General features: G+C 30.0%; 2 protein-coding genes across 14 annotated transcripts; one reads left to right on the plus strand and one right to left on the minus strand.

Moving 5' to 3' along the window:
- The first annotated feature begins 4,818 nt into the window (after positions 1–4,818).
- Lcch3 (Ligand-gated chloride channel homolog 3) lies at positions 4,819–12,123 on the plus strand. Of its 12 annotated transcripts, none has more exons than XM_012294101.2 (9): positions 4,819–4,958; positions 6,398–6,516; positions 6,921–6,988; positions 7,427–7,572; positions 8,797–8,954; positions 10,034–10,318; positions 10,418–10,648; positions 10,852–11,108; positions 11,476–12,123. In XM_012294101.2, exons 1-9 carry the CDS (start codon positions 4,894–4,896, stop codon positions 11,626–11,628), a joined length of 1,482 nt encoding a protein of 493 aa, XP_012149491.1. In that variant the 5' UTR covers positions 4,819–4,893; the 3' UTR covers positions 11,629–12,123. The 12 variants fall into 12 exon arrangements, with proteins under 12 accessions (XP_012149491.1, XP_012149492.1, XP_012149487.1 ...); XM_012294102.2 differs by having other exon boundaries at positions 6,410–6,516; XM_012294097.2 differs by having other exon boundaries at positions 4,821–4,958; positions 6,389–6,516.
- Positions 12,124–13,535: 1,412 nt separating this feature from the next.
- Positions 13,536–15,410, minus strand: LOC105661743 (uncharacterized). Of its 2 annotated transcripts, none has more exons than XM_076534084.1 (5): positions 15,086–15,410; positions 14,625–14,813; positions 14,179–14,553; positions 13,890–14,112; positions 13,536–13,825 (listed from the first exon to the last, which is right to left on the minus strand). In XM_076534084.1, exons 1-5 carry the CDS (start codon positions 15,148–15,150, stop codon positions 13,760–13,762), a joined length of 918 nt encoding a protein of 305 aa, XP_076390199.1. In that variant the 5' UTR covers positions 15,151–15,410; the 3' UTR covers positions 13,536–13,759. The 2 variants fall into 2 exon arrangements, with proteins under 2 accessions (XP_076390199.1, XP_012149500.1); XM_012294110.2 differs by having other exon boundaries at positions 13,536–13,802; positions 15,086–15,402.
- Between the last annotated feature and the right edge of the window lie 296 nt (positions 15,411–15,706).

Below are 15,706 nucleotides of genomic sequence, written 5' to 3' on the forward strand. Positions count from 1 at the left end.
AAATTATTTATAATTTATTTTTTTCAAAATTAAGCTAAATCAATTATTATTATTAAATTAATTTAGCTAAAAGGTGCATTTTATTGTTTACAACTAAATCCTCTATTCTCAACAAATAAGAATCAAAACAAAAATGTCGGTATCTGATTCTACAATTAAAAACTTACAATTGAATACCAACTAAAACACATCAATATAAATAAATATAACACTTGTAACGTCCTTCCGGCATCTTATCAACAGAGAAGTACTTCAGAAGATTTCTGTCTTTCATCCAAAACTTGCAATACCAACTAAAACACCTAGATCAATATAAATATAACAGTTGTAATGTCCTTCCAGCATCTCTCCCTCATAAATAAAGATACTCCAGAAGATTCTGGCTTCCGGCATCAAAAACTTGCAATACCAACTAAAACACCTAGATCAATATAAATGAATACAACAGTTGCGTCCTTCCAGTATCACGGATGAAGATAGTTTAAAAGATAAGAGAGATATACTACTCTGTAATACACTTCCATATTACCATCATCGTTACCTTCTGTAATCGGCATATTACCATCACTGCCACCATTAATCTTAAAAGTGTTAAAGAAAGCAGGATCGATGGGGCATCGGATGTTGTTAGGTTAACGACTCTCGATACCGGTGTGTGTTTTGCGGAGATATATCCGTCGGGTGGCACTTCGATCGTGACATCGAAATCGGGAGGCTGTTCTGTGTGTCAGTAGGTCGTCGGAAAACGGGGCTGCACATGCGTGGTTCATTTTGCGCTAACCTGACCGCCTCGAGTGGCGAGGAATAGCAAGTGCCGTGATATACAGGACAGTGTTATCGGTGTTCAAACAGCAACGAAAGATAAATAGAGGAAAGATCGAACGGAGAAGCCGAACGAGAACCAGTTGCGAGTGTGACACGTCTGAAAATGAGGGAGGAGGGCCAGGAAATGACACGTCGAGATGGTAACCTGTGAAAAAGTGCAGATGCATCGGGACGGAATTCGATAAAGTGAACAGGTGAAAGGGGATTCGTAGTGGAAGGAAGTTGAAGAATAATAGAATGATCCGAGTGATCGAAAGAAGGAGATAGGAGAAGAAGCTGGGAGAGAAACGAGGGAGAAAGTTGAAGAGGGAGAAACAAAGGTGAGGGAGGGAGAGGTGCTTATTGCGGGCAATAAAGACGAATGTACACTCGGATGCAACGGAGGGTGGTTTCGGGGAAGTTGCTTGGGCAGAAGCATTATGCTGCTCGTTAAAGGACTACGGGAAGCAAATGTGTAGGGTTGGAAACTGGGATATGAAGAATTTTACAGATTGTAGTTTTTTTAATTGCAACACTCGCAATTATCAAGTTTTAAATTAGTAAAGTGTTGGTTTTTATATTTCTAAATTATCGTTTTCGAATTTGTAGTTTCTAAATTTTCAAATTTCCAAATTTTTCTAAAAGTTCTAAATTATTACAAAATGATTAAATTATCAAAATTATCAAATTAAACAATTTAATAATTTACCAAATTTCAAATTATCAAATTGTCACATTATTAAATTACTAATTAATTAAATTATAATTTCAATGATTGAAATTTGTAAAATTCTGTCTTTTCAGTTTTAAATTTGAAAATTTAAAAGATGATGTTTAGAATTTATTAATTTCTGTATTGTTAAATTTTGTAAATTTCAAAATGTTCATATTACCAAATCCATTTTCCAAAATACTAAATCTACATATATCCACATTCCAAGTTGCCAACTTTCTAAGTTTTGAAATTAAAAGGTTTGAAGTTTAAACTTTGAAATGTAGAATTTATACCTTTGTAAATTTTTAAATTCATAACTTTAAAATTTCTATATTTCTAAATTTTGAATTTGTAAATTTCTTAATTTACACACTTGTAAATTTATAAAATTATAAATTGAAAAATATGTAAATTTGAAAATTTCTAAATATTATAATATATTAATACAATATTGTAATATACAAATGTTTTAATACTACAACAAATATTATATTGCTTCTTAATTTCTTTCTTAATTGTATTTTATAAAATTGCACTGTGAACCACCAAATTATCTTAATTTGTTTCTAGGGAAACTAGGGAGAAGATAAAGTCACTAGATAAGTGTTTGGGGATTAGTGTTTCTTTTTCATGACAATACTACCACTTCCTAACAATACTAAAATAAGTTAAAAGTATTGAATAATATAAAATGTCAATAATTTAAAAAATTTTCAAATTCATAAATTTACAAAATTACAAATTTTCGTTTTGCAAATTTACAAACTTTACAACTTTTTAAACTCTATTGTATAAAATTATATTCTCTGTTATACAATTTTTTATTTTCCATTCTACTTATTGTCCATTCAACAATTTTTTATTCTTTATTCCACGACTTTTTATTCTCTCCGTAATTTTTTATTCCCTATTCCACAATTTCTAATTCACTGTTCCACAACTGTTCATACTTAGAGAAAGTAGTATTTGAAATGCAGCCTCTGTGCATCTTGGAGTGTACGTAATCAAGGAAAGTCGAAAGTGTCGTAATACTTATGGACGGCAGTGTATCTCAACAGAGAAACCGAAAGGAGGTTAGTAGAGAGAAACAGAGAGTAGAGGGTCAGAGGAAGGGGTAAAAAAGGGGGATGAACAGAGAGGGTGAGTGGCGCGCAGCATCCGAGGCATCGGAAAATATACTCGAGAACGGCGTCGACATCGGACAGTGCTCGTGAACGAATCAGTCTGCTCGGTGGTGAAAAAGTGTGCCCTTTTAAGGGCAATCGTGCCAGGAAGGGTGAGAGGCATCGACTCCTGGTGACGTCTCCTTGACAATGTCCGCGGATCCTGTCGACGACCTCTACGTCGACATTTCGCAAGCTGAATGCAACGAGTACACCCTTCTTTTACACTTACCTACCCCCCTTTCGATCTTTCCGGTGAAGCTTCTTCCTATTTTTATTTATTTATTTACTTGCCGCGCGTTAAACTCGTAGACGTATTCTAATTTATTGGAATTATTTTCTGGATACAGTTTTTTGATTTTTTAAATTCAGAAATATATTCAGATTTTTTAGATTGTTGATAAATGTATTTGCATTGTTTTAAATAGTTTATTTAATGGCTTGGGTTAATTTGTGGGGATAAGATGTTTTGAAATTATTTATAGACAGATGTATTAAAATTTTTTAATTAGTTTATAGAGGCAAAGTATTCAAATTTTTTAAACAGACTATAGGGATAAAATATTCAAATTTTTGAGATAATTTTTCAAAATAAAATATTTAATATTTTGAAATAATGGACAGTATTCAAATTTTTCAGAAATCTTACAAAGACATATTCAAATGTTTTAGAAAGTTTACATAAATATTCAAATTTAAAAAAAATCTTTTAGAAACAAAATACTCAAATTTTTAGAAAAATAATAAAAATTGCTCTTTATTAATATTTCTTTAGTCATTTTAGTGATATGAATTAGACACTTTACTGTAAACAATTAAATAATTTTTATATTAGTCATTTATATATTGAATGGCGTTGTTAAAACTATTTTTTTAAGTTAAAATTTTACTGTAATGAAATTGAATATTTTTATATAATTTATTCTTATGAACAGTTGAAAATATTTTATATATTTTATTAGTAAAATACAAATATTTATAATAACTCTATAATTTATAATAGTTAATTTTTAGTAATTTAGTGATTTATAGTAATTTATAATAATTTATTATCATGAGCAACAATACTTTTAGTTTAAATAATATTTTTTAGTTGTTTGTTCAAGTTGAATATTTAAATATTTGTTAAAAGAATAATTTTAACTTGTTTGTACATTTCAAAAATATTTTTAATTTAAACAAATTCAATATTCAACCTTTATTCGCTTATATTAATCATAGTGCACGTCACACATGAATTTAACATGAAATAAATTATTTTTACAGTGTAAAAGTTCCACCGTTTTGTATTTTTCATTTTATTATAACTTATAAATAGAAGCAATATTCTGACGTATATATAAGCGCAAAGTTTTACAGTACATATTCAACAAGTTAAAAATGAAAAATTGAACGATTGAATTCAGTGAACAGGGAAGTAATATCGCTTCATCGCGATAATGCTTAGGTTCATACTGGAATGATTACCCAGCAAGCAATCAAGAAGTTTGGTCGGGGGATGTTACCCAATCCCCATATTCCACTGACATCGCTTTAACAGATTTTTATTCATTCAGGTCATTGCACAACTTTTTAAATGGCTCGGGATTTATCAAACAGAAACAAGTTAAACGGGCGTTTAATTATTTTATAGATTTTATGGATAAAAAACTCGTTACGAATTTCAATTTAAATGGAGAGTACATAGAACGTAAAAAAAGGTAAAATACCAGTAGAAATTTTCATTAACCAACGTCGACGGAACTTTTACACTTATTTATTTAATTTAATATATGTATTGTATCTTGTAATTACATACGCATGAATTTATAATTAATTAATTTAACATGAATTTTATAATTAATCAAATGAATCTCTTGTAATTACAACTTGTATTTTCTCAAAAAATTATAGATTTTCGATATACTATTTTTGTCGAAATAAATTTGTAAAATAAAAATTATTTATTTATTATTACTTTATTAAAAGTTTAAAGATAGACTCTTTTAAGAGCGAAAAAATCGTGCAACAACGGGTCAACGATTAGAATATTAAAATATTGTGTGTAATATCGAAAGAATACAAAATTAAGTGGTATTATGATAATGTGCAATTAAGGTCAAGGGCGGAAATCAGGTCGGGTTCTGGTTGCAGTTTCTGGCAGCTCGATGTCGAGGTCCAAGAACCTAACGAGATGACATCCTCTTCTACCTGCTGACGTAATTTTGAAGAATGCACCGCAAGATGTGGTTGCAGCAGATCTTTCTTCTGCTGCGGATGATTCACTTAGTTGCCTGGTAATCATCAACTATATTCAACTAACGAAACAATTCATCCGAATGAAAAGTTTTAAATAGAACCTCTCTTATCCAAATTAAAGCGAAATACCTACTTTAACGAATATAAAAAAATAGAGAAATCATATAAACTGTATAAACGTTATAAGAAATCTTGTTAGTAACTACAAACTATATATAATCGTACAATTGCTTTCACTCGAATTAAAAATAGAAACGTATATCGTAGTATAATGAACGTATACGTTCAGTATACGTTAGCATACTTACGTTCAGTATGCTATGATATATTATAAAACTAGAACTTGATTTCAATTTATGTACAATTACAAATTAATGTCAAAAGACATAAAATACTTGACATAGTGAAAGAGTTATTGCTCGAAACAATGTGCTAATAATGTATCGGCTGTGTGTAACAGTTTGAATAGTTTTAATTATTCAATATACTTATTTCATTTTCAATTGTACGAGGATATTTATTAGATGTATAAATAAGTTGCCATGGTATTTACGCTGTATTAACAAAGATGCACAGGCATTTCTTAAAATCCGGTATTGACGTCTAGTAGACCTTTGCTGAAAGTACTGTGGGTTTATTCTAACAAAAAGAAGTACAAAAGACTGCATGTATCGCTCTTACAATAGCTAGTGCGTAACTGACGTTACTTCGCTTAATCGCCGCTCAGCGACGGTTGGCACCACCGTCGCGTACACTACAGTCGCAATAATAGCTTGCTATACTACTTCAAGTGATTCAAATCACGGTTTCTAATCGACTGCATGCGGCGAGAAAGATTCGCAAGAAAGCAAGCGGTTTTGCATTAACTGACTGCATCATGGTCGACGGTTTTATACTATTGTTTCACGATCTTAAAGTGTTTTTTGTGGCAAATCGAAATGGATCGACAAATGGATCCATCATGATAATTCTTAGTGCAACGAATCGAGGATAGATCGTAAACTGTGTCGATGCGCAGTATCCACGGACATAAGTTGTTTTTCTGTATCTGGTAAGATGAAAACGTGTTGTGAACTTTTTCTGTTGGATCAGACTTTTATCCGTATCGGGTAATGTATCATTTTTTCGGAACAAAGACAAAATTCGTAAATTGCTCGATATTGTCGCGTCAGAAAATGAAGAGTTTTTATCGTCATGATATTTATATGCTGTCGTAATGACAGGAAGTAGCAAATTCAAAAGGTAAAAGCATTAATTGAGATAATGGTATTGTTCCTTTTATGTCAACGAATGTTTTTAAGAAATACTATTGCAACTTATTTATGCAACTAATGTGACTTTTATTTTCACAAAATAGTGCATTATTGTATTCATATACAATGTTCCTATACAATATTTACATCTCTACACTAAATTTTGTCTATATTTTTTTTTTACAAAATTACGAGATGTTCCTTTTTTATGCAAGTGATTTTAGTAAAAATTCCAGGACCAATTTCGAGAACACAGGGGTATCGGATAGATTAGAAAATGTAACACAAACTATATCTCGTATCCTCGACGGTTACGATATTCGATTGAGGCCGAATTTTGGCGGTGAGTGTACAATTTTAAATTAAACGTTAATCATTTATTCTAAAATCAATCTATTGTTAAACATAACCTATATTTATAATTTTTAGATCAATTCCATGCGTGTTACTGAAATGATAATAAATTAATGAACGATAGTTTTCAATAGCTTCACTACTAGATGGACTAAAAATTCCACCATTGTTTTTCTTAATATTAAAATACGTTTTAATCAAATACATACAGCAAATAGATTTAGACAAATTAAAATGAATTGAGTATTTAGAACATGAATTAATTTCAATTATATAAATTACTTGTTTTTTTAAATATTAATCTTTAGAAATCAAGAAAAATTATTTTGTCTACAACATCATACATTAATTATCGAAGTTAATTGTTAACAATTTTTTGTTTCAATTCTTCAGGTGAACCCCTGTTGGTTGGTATGGATCTTACAATTGCCAGTTTTGATGCAATCTCAGAAGTGAATATGGTTAGAACAGTTTCATTAACTTTATACAAATATGTGTTTATCAACTTTATAGAATGTAACTGAACATTTAAAGTCACAGTAGAATTTAATTTCATATACTATGTCATATTAGAAATTTTCAAGTACTCAATTTTTTAATTCATCCAAATTTCCAAATTGATTAGTTTTTTAAATTAAAAATCCTCAATTTCCAGATTTCTAATTTAAAAACAATTAATATCCGAACAACCAATATTTAAAATTCTTAAAAGAACAAATTTTCAATTTTTTAAATTTCCAAATTTACTAACACCTAAATTTTCGTATTTCCAAAATCCCAATTCCCAAAATCCTAAATCTTAAAATTTCCAAATTCCATAATTTCGAAATTTGAAAATTTTAAAAACATCGCATTCATTTCCGAATTTTGTTAAAAACGGGCACGATTTTCTTCCACAGGATTACACGATAACAATGTACTTAAATCAATATTGGAAGGACGAAAGACTAGCGTTTTCCCAAGAAGAAGAAGTTCTCACCCTTAGCGGAGATTTCGCGGAAAAGATTTGGGTTCCAGACACATTTTTTGCCAACGATAAAAATAGGTGAGCAGAAAAAAGATATCGGAGAACCTGTGTTATCTAAACGTTCCAATAAACAAAAAACGATTTATTATACGAAATGTTAATTTCGTAATTTATAAGTATTATAATATTAATTCATAATCATATTTAACAATTTATAAGAGTGCAATATAAATTTATAATTATAATTACTAATTTATAATAATTATGATTTATAAATATTTTAATAATATAAAGTATTTTATAATAATATTAAGTAATTTATAATATTATATTAGAAATATTACACGAAATATTTAGTAATTAATATAACAGATATGATGTTCTATAAAATTCTAAAATTTTCAAAAATTCCAAAAAAGCCTAAAAATCAGAAATTGAAGATGATAATAATTTTTTTAATTTTTTGAAAAAATTCAATTTGAAAATTTGGGTATTTGGAAGCGTTGAGATTTCAGAATTTAACCATTTAAAACACAATATTAGAAAATTTTGTGATTTCCAATATCCGCTATTTCGCCCTATTGGTACCCCTTTCTTATATCGCCATTTTCCCACAGATGTCTACAGTGCTCAGTAATTTCCCAGTCCATCCCCATTTTTCCTAGAAAGGTAATTCAGTTCATCCTATACAAAATCCTATTTACTCTAATGTTTTGAACTGAGAACATGATGGATCTAGTAGAGTGAAAGAAAACTTTAAATTAACTTTAGAGTCTCATGCGGCGAAATTGAGAAACGCCGGCAATCCTTTTCTCTTCTTTCATTACTTTGTACAACGGAAATAAGAACAAGTTTTTCTGATGTAAGATTTTGATGCACTCAAACACCACTTTCTCATACTTTATTTTCCAAAATATTCTGTGTACAATTATATAGGTTAGAATACAGTATTATATACACATATATAATACACAATTATATAAGCTAGATTTTACAATTTAACTCCTTAAACTTTATAAAAATATATTTTTAATTCTAAGTTGCAAAATCAGGGTCAGTTTCGACCTGTACACAAAGAAAGATATACAAAGAATATTTTGAAATATTATATGTGAAAAAATAGTGTTTAGTTTATTTATAACTTTATAGCAGCAAAATTGTTGCTGTCTTTGTCTTTTTTTCTAGAAAACTACCTTTTCTGGAAGAAAAGACGAAGATTGACAGATCTCATTCCACTAGATCCTTATGTAGACGATAGAATGTGATTGAGAAAGAAAATGTTGGTTTTCGGTTTGTTCGCAGTTTCTTGCACGACGTGACCGAGCGTAATAAACTCGTCCGATTGTCCGGGGACGGATCTGTCACTTATGGCATGAGATTCACGACGACCTTGGCCTGCATGATGGATCTGCACTATTATCCGCTCGATTCGCAGAACTGCACCGTAGAGATCGAGAGCTGTACGATCAATACTGTCTTCTACAGCTCTTATATCCTACTGTCAACCCTTTCCGTACTCCCATTATTAAACTTCGAATTAAATTTTCTTTAAAATACCATTTTAAGTTTATGAATCTTCTGATTAAAATTTTACGTGTATGTAAAGTTGTTGTAGGATATTTGTTAGGTTAGTTCGACGCCATTTTGGTTTCCAACTGTTTCCAGCTTCAAAAAACGCAGTTAACTTTTCCCGCCAAAATGATCTTCAATTTCGGGCGTTAATACATTGTCAAAGTAACTTGTCAAATACACTAAAAACACTTAACTTCATAAACGCAAAACTTTTAAAACAATGGATTCTACAACTTGAAATTGGTATTTTTGGATTCTACTTGTCGAGTACTATGAGTACTTGTAAAAGGAATCAACAATTTTTTGCTCCTAAAGTAAAGCTTAGTCTTATGGAGTATACTAGATATTTCACCATATTTATAGTTCAAATTTTAAGCACTTTATCAATTTGAATTTACTTGACACTATTGATCCTCTAAGAAATGATCGGAAACAGTGCGCGCGGCTTTGATTAATCGCTAAACTGATCGGAAACGGAAGAAAGACAGAGAGAGATTATTCAATTCGAAAAAGAGGGCAGTAGTGAACCAAGATGGCGGTAAAATTCAAATATATTAAAACTTGATTTGAACTCATCCGCTTTTGATCAAATGAAATATTTTCCGATTATTTCTTTGAAAATCACTACTTGATACGTTCTTTTAAACATAAAAGGAACATAATAAGTTTGAGACAAAGTACTACAAAATAGTATTGTAATAGAATAGATATCTCACTAGAAATTTGAGAAATTTAATTTCAACTACCAAGATTTATTAAAATCAACCTATTATGCGGATCTCATAAGAAGTCTCCTGTGATGGTGTAGGGGTAACAATGCACTTAGCCTTGTACTCTGGTTTTATGTAAACATTTCAGCCATTAACTAATTGATACATTCCTTTCAGGGGACTTCTTATTGAGCACACACAGTAGTTTTAGGCAATTTAGCCATATATAACCTTTTAATAGAATAATCATCTTTCAGATGGATATACAGTACTGGACGTAGTCATGTATTGGAAAGAAACTCCAGTACGTGGTGTAGAAGAAGCAGAATTGCCACAGTTTACAATAATTGGATATGAAACAAATGATCGTAAAGAAAGACTGGCCACTGGCATATATCAGAGACTTTCATTGAGCTTCAAACTTCAGAGAAATATTGGATATTTCGTTTTCCAAACATACCTACCTAGTATCTTGATCGTGATGCTGAGTTGGGTTAGCTTTTGGATTAATCATGAAGCAACAAGTGCCAGGGTCGCTCTTGGTAACCACAGTTGTTAAATATGTATTACGATTTCACAATGATGTTTCATTGTTATTGTTTGAAAATTACTATTTGGTTGTGTACCATTTTTTGTTGCAGGAATAACGACAGTTCTTACAATGACTACAATTTCGACTGGTGTACGTAGCTCACTGCCACGTATCAGCTACGTGAAGGCTATTGATATCTATTTAGTAATGTGCTTTGTTTTTGTATTTGCTGCTCTGTTAGAGTATGCTGCAGTTAATTACACTTACTGGGGAGCTAGAGCAAAAAAGAAAACGAAGAAAAAAGATACTGATGAAAAAAAGGTGGTTTCTTCTAAGTCAGGTAAACTTTTATAATCAATAATACTTTTCAACAGCCATTTGGATCTGTAGCACTTCATAGACATTTCTTAAGTATGAATTCAACTAATTATAGTTACATAACATATAAAATAAGAAAAAATGTATAAGTATAAATTCCATGGTAGTTAATTTAATCAAGAATTTAAAGAAAAATAAGGAAAAGAAAGAAACATAATGTTACAGGAAGTAAAGCAAGTTCTCCATTTCCGGGTTCAACGGAAGCCGATATAATAGAACTTCAAGATCTGAGGATGTCCCCTCTACCCAGCATAAGAAACAGATCGGGGTTACTGAGCAGCAGTTCAACGCCCGGAACAGGAAGAGAACACGATCCGGCCAAATTTCCCCCTAGTTTTCGCATTTCTAGAGTCGCTGCCTACAATACACATGGAAGGAATGCTGGTCTCAGATATAGGGGGCCTAAACACCACAAACCCAAGGTAAAAATATACAAATTTTTTGTTACTATTTATACAACAAAACTGTTTTTCAAGCATACAAGAGTTGTTAATGATTTGAGTATATTACTAGGCTTAGTTTGCTTAAGATAGAAAAGCCTAAATTTCTAAGTCTCCAAATTTAAAAAAAGGCTTAGTTTACAATATAAGCAGAGTCTATTGCATTTAAATTTAACGTACTATGTAATCAAAATATCTACACATTTTATAAATATGTATTAACTTATATAATTTTAATCAAATCAATTAAGCAAATGTTTTCATACAAATTTCTTGAAATTATTTTTTATAGATTCTTTCCCAGTAACTTTTAAAACTACACTGAAATTATAAGGAATAATGGTTGCAGGTATTACATGCGATACGAAGAGGAGCGTCCGTACTGCGAATATCAATGCCTAAGATTAAAGATGTGAATATTATTGACAAATATTCAAGAGTCATATTTCCAGTCAGTTTTATGTTATTCAATGCCATCTATTGGGTATTCTATTTTCTCTGAATCAAATTACCAACATTTTCTTGCCGAACGGGGAAGGATAAAAAGGACCAATTGATAATCGAGAATTCAAATGGAATTCCATTGAAAATCGATTCGGTTTGAATATCGTTTTTTAAACAATAAAAAGATTGAAATCGACGTTCAAGCCGCAACATAAACCGAATTCTTTACTCTCGATCGAAGGGAGCAGATATCGAAAGTACTGAATCGAAGCTGCCAATATTTAACAGTGGGGAGATATTTTCGAGATACATCGATTTAAACTGGAGGTATAATGATATTTTAGAAAATACGTTCCTAATCTTTAGTAATTCGAATGGGAAGCCCGCCATGCAAAGTCATTAAAACGATTTTAAAAAAAGGTCATATCAAAACCAAAAAGACAAAAGTCACTGGAAATAGTGGTGTACATTGATTTAAATCTCTAAAAAAGTTTTCAAACAATTTGTTCTGTATTATATCAGTAAATATATTAATAAATATAATACAGAATAACCACTGTGTTGACATTAATGCCCATCCTTTTGTTTTAACCATAAAAATGTTGATAAGTCATGGTTACAATTTCACTGAATTTGTTTTATTTTATCATTAATGAAAGAATTATCTGCAATATCAAACATTCTTTATTTTCTCTACGACTTTGTTAAATGTATTATTCAAGATTCCAGAAAACGTGCATTAAACGAGCGTGGATTAAGTAAGCATATTTTCTAAATCCCTAGTTTCATCCTGTCAACTCTGCGGAATATTACAAATCATCATTTCTTTCTACACGATCGGTAATTCGGTAAAAATTTGTTAATGTAAAATTCCAATCTGTGGCGAAAAACCATCATGCTCCAATATCGATAAAATTTTGCAAATAAGCTCTTTTTTTGCAAAAGAAGATATTTGTAAGAACGGTTTTTGTGACGCAAAATAAAATTTCTTGCCATTCTTATGTCATTCCCTACATCATCGACGAGATACACTATAGTGTGCCAATTGTTACGAACACATAATCCGTATTTTTGGACCCACGGATTATTTTGCAAATAGCATAAAAACAAAATATTAATTAATACATAATAAATATGTAGCATATTAATCAATAAAATCATTATTAAATAAATTTTTACGAAAATGGAACAAGTGGCGCCATCTCTCCGGCGAATGAGGTGAACTACGCACTTTTGAAACTGTAGTTTAATTAGTTCTTAACTTCTACCGTTAGAGTGCAGCACATAAGACAGAAATGTGATGATCATCAGAGTCGTCGGTCAAGAAAAGTTCTATCTGCAATTCTGAACAAATGATTAATGTTTAAAGCTATCGTCGTTTGATCGTATTCATTTTTATTTTAAAAATAAAATCGTTTACTATTCATTCTGTAATCAAATCTTAATTTAAGAACATGTACTAAAATTAAATTTAGAATCAATTCCAATAAAATTCAATATTTTTGCGACGTTATTAATTAATTGATTATTAAATATAGGAAGATAATTCCTATAGAAAGGATTAGACTAATTAGAATAGTGTAAGAATGGTTAAAAATTGATAATAGTTTGATAAAGTCAAAATAATAATTGGTTTTACCTTCTGACTCATGTTATAGTCAACTAAAGTAATAAAATTAACTACATTGATTGAATTAAACAGAGAACGATACACGTGGCGCCATCGAGTGGTAATATGTGAGAACTAATCAAACTACAGTTTCAAAACCGTGTAGTTCACCCTGTTCGCCGGAGAGATGGTGCCATTTGTTTCATTTCCGTGAAAATGTAATTAGCATCAATTTTCTTGGTTTAATTTACTATTATATGCATCAATTTACATCGGACTGCAAGTCTAATTAACTTCGGAAGTTATAGACAAATAGTCTCGTAATAAAAGAAAAATCAACACAGGCAAAATACACATGTATGCAAATTCTGTTTTTATTTTCAGTAACATTCTTTTTTACCACATTTTTCATAAATAAATTTATATACGTATTCTTAAATATATTCTTTTCTGCTGGTCACAATGATCGGTAAATTTTTAATAGGAGTGTAAAAATTGCACATTTTTGCATATCAGTTCATCCTTAAGAAAGTAAGGTATATTGCTTCTAGAACTTCTGAAGTTCTATTGAATAAAGTCATCAAGTATTGTTTTGACAGATACTACTTTTTACCCTGGACTTTCTAAGAATCAGATAAAAAGATGTCTACATTGTAAAATAAATAAAACTTGTATATTTTTAATTTGTTTAAGAATCTCTGTATATCTACCTGCTTCAGATGTTCTAATAATGCTTGTAAATATTCTGTTTTCTGATTCAGCCGCTTAATTTTTTGGTTCAAAACTTTCTGCTTTTTTCTCGAGTCTACCACAAAATTTTGAACAATATTCCAACTTAAATTCGAAGTGAAATCTTCTCTTCGTAAATCCCCAATATAACGTGCATTGCAAAAGCGTTTAGGTTTTGATGAATTTGGGAACATATTATATTTCCTTAAAAAAAGAAATTCAAGATTTAATATTTTGCCCAACAAGAATACAATATATTGACAATTTTACCTTTTTGATGTCAATTTTTCAGAATTCATTTTCCTGTTATTTTCTATACCTTCTGAATTGTCAATGCTACATTGTGAATCATCTGAGAAGTTGACTTCTGTTTGCTTACAACAATCAATGTTGCTATCTATAGCTGCTGAATCTTCCAATATTTGGGTGTTTGAACTTTTAATAACTATTCTTTCATTTTGCTCTGTTACTTTATTATTCCCTGCTGCATCAGTAAATGATACTGATGTATCATCGAATTCTGATAAAACTGCAGTGTAATTAACAGAATTATCAAGTTCAACATTTTCATTTGCAATATTTGCATTTTCAACATTTTCAGTTTTAACATCCTGACATTTAACATTTTCATCATTAACAATTTCACTAAAAGTATATAATATATTTCAATAATGGAACATTATTATTACCAAAACAAATATGTACAGAAAGTATACTTGTTAAATTTAGTATCTAATATAGTTGGAACAGCAGTAGGATGCAAAAGTCTTCTTACGTCATTTCCATATACTTTGTAAATAAAATATTTTTTTTCAAAGTGTCTGCTGCATACAGCACTATGTTTATTCACTTCTCTGCCTATATTTATGAACCATTTGGCCCTTAATTCTTCTCTTTTGGGAATACTAAAGATTAAATTATATAAATAGTTATGTACAGTCGGTATTTTATACTTTTTTGTTATTTTAAAATATGCAGAGTATTAATAAAATAAGGTGTAAGAGTTGAAGGAGGTAAAATACAAATTTCTAAGGTGTAATAATTTAATATTTAAACAATGATTACAAACATATTTTAATGAAAAATAGAAAAACCAATAAGTTAGTTCGTATAACCTCTAAACAAAACTAATTTTAAATTTGAATTAAGTATAATAATTTTTTCTTAAATTACTTGCCTGTGAAAAGAAACATCGTCAATAGTTTGAGGTTCGAGTTTGCATATACAACATATTCGTACCATTTTAAAAAAGTTTTCTGTAATTTGAACGTTTGTTTTATAATTGTCATCCAAATTGCTGATAAGGACCAAATCTGACTTCCCTAGGGAAAATGTCGACGTGTTTTGTCTGGTTTACACGAGACATTTTCAAAATTGATGGAAACATTTTTTTAAATAAATATTTACTAGCAAAAACTAGTCGATTTGATTAGTAACGAGTAAATCAAGCGGTGGGGTCAAATTCGGTTTTGAAATAACTGATATGAATAATACTTAAGCACTAACAAGTGGCTCCCTCAGTAGTAATACATTAAACTAACAAATCAAAATTATTCAAATTATTCAAGAATTAAAAAAGAATTGTCTGTTTTTAACAAATTTGTAATCAACAAAATAATAACTTAACTTAAACTTTTACAAGTTAAAACCCTCTCTAATTTCACATGTATTGTTTCATTTGAAACAAAAATTATTTACACAAAGTTAAAATCTATTCATCTAGAAATAAACTTATCAGTAATATTTTTCTAAACTAGTTAACTAACTTCTTTATTTAAAAATAATGACTAGATTGGAG

Source organism: Megachile rotundata, chromosome 8, assembly GCF_050947335.1.
Source record: "Megachile rotundata isolate GNS110a chromosome 8, iyMegRotu1, whole genome shotgun sequence".
Taxonomy (NCBI): domain Eukaryota; kingdom Metazoa; phylum Arthropoda; class Insecta; order Hymenoptera; family Megachilidae; genus Megachile; species Megachile rotundata.

What these genes read in the sequence shown, in the direction of transcription:
- Lcch3 (XM_012294097.2), top strand. Translation starts at nt 4,894, where the DNA reads ATGCACCGCAAGATGTGGTTGCAGCAGATCTTTCTTCTGCTGCGGATG. An exon ending in ATGATTCACTTAGTTGCCTG is followed by an intron (nt 4,959 to 6,388) that starts GTAATCATCAAC and finishes TTTTTATGCAAG; the next exon opens with TGATTTTAGTAAAAATTCCA. An exon ending in TTTGCCAACGATAAAAATAG is followed by an intron (nt 7,573 to 8,796) that starts GTGAGCAGAAAA and finishes GTTTGTTCGCAG; the next exon opens with TTTCTTGCACGACGTGACCG.
- LOC105661743 (XM_076534084.1), bottom strand. Translation starts at nt 15,150, where the DNA reads ATGGTACGAATATGTTGTATATGCAAACTCGAACCTCAAACTATTGAC. An exon ending in GACGATGTTTCTTTTCACAG is followed by an intron (nt 14,814 to 15,085) that starts GCAAGTAATTTA and finishes TTTAATCTTTAG; the next exon opens with TATTCCCAAAAGAGAAGAAT. An exon ending in TTAGATACTAAATTTAACAA is followed by an intron (nt 14,554 to 14,624) that starts GTATACTTTCTG and finishes ATATACTTTTAG; the next exon opens with TGAAATTGTTAATGATGAAA.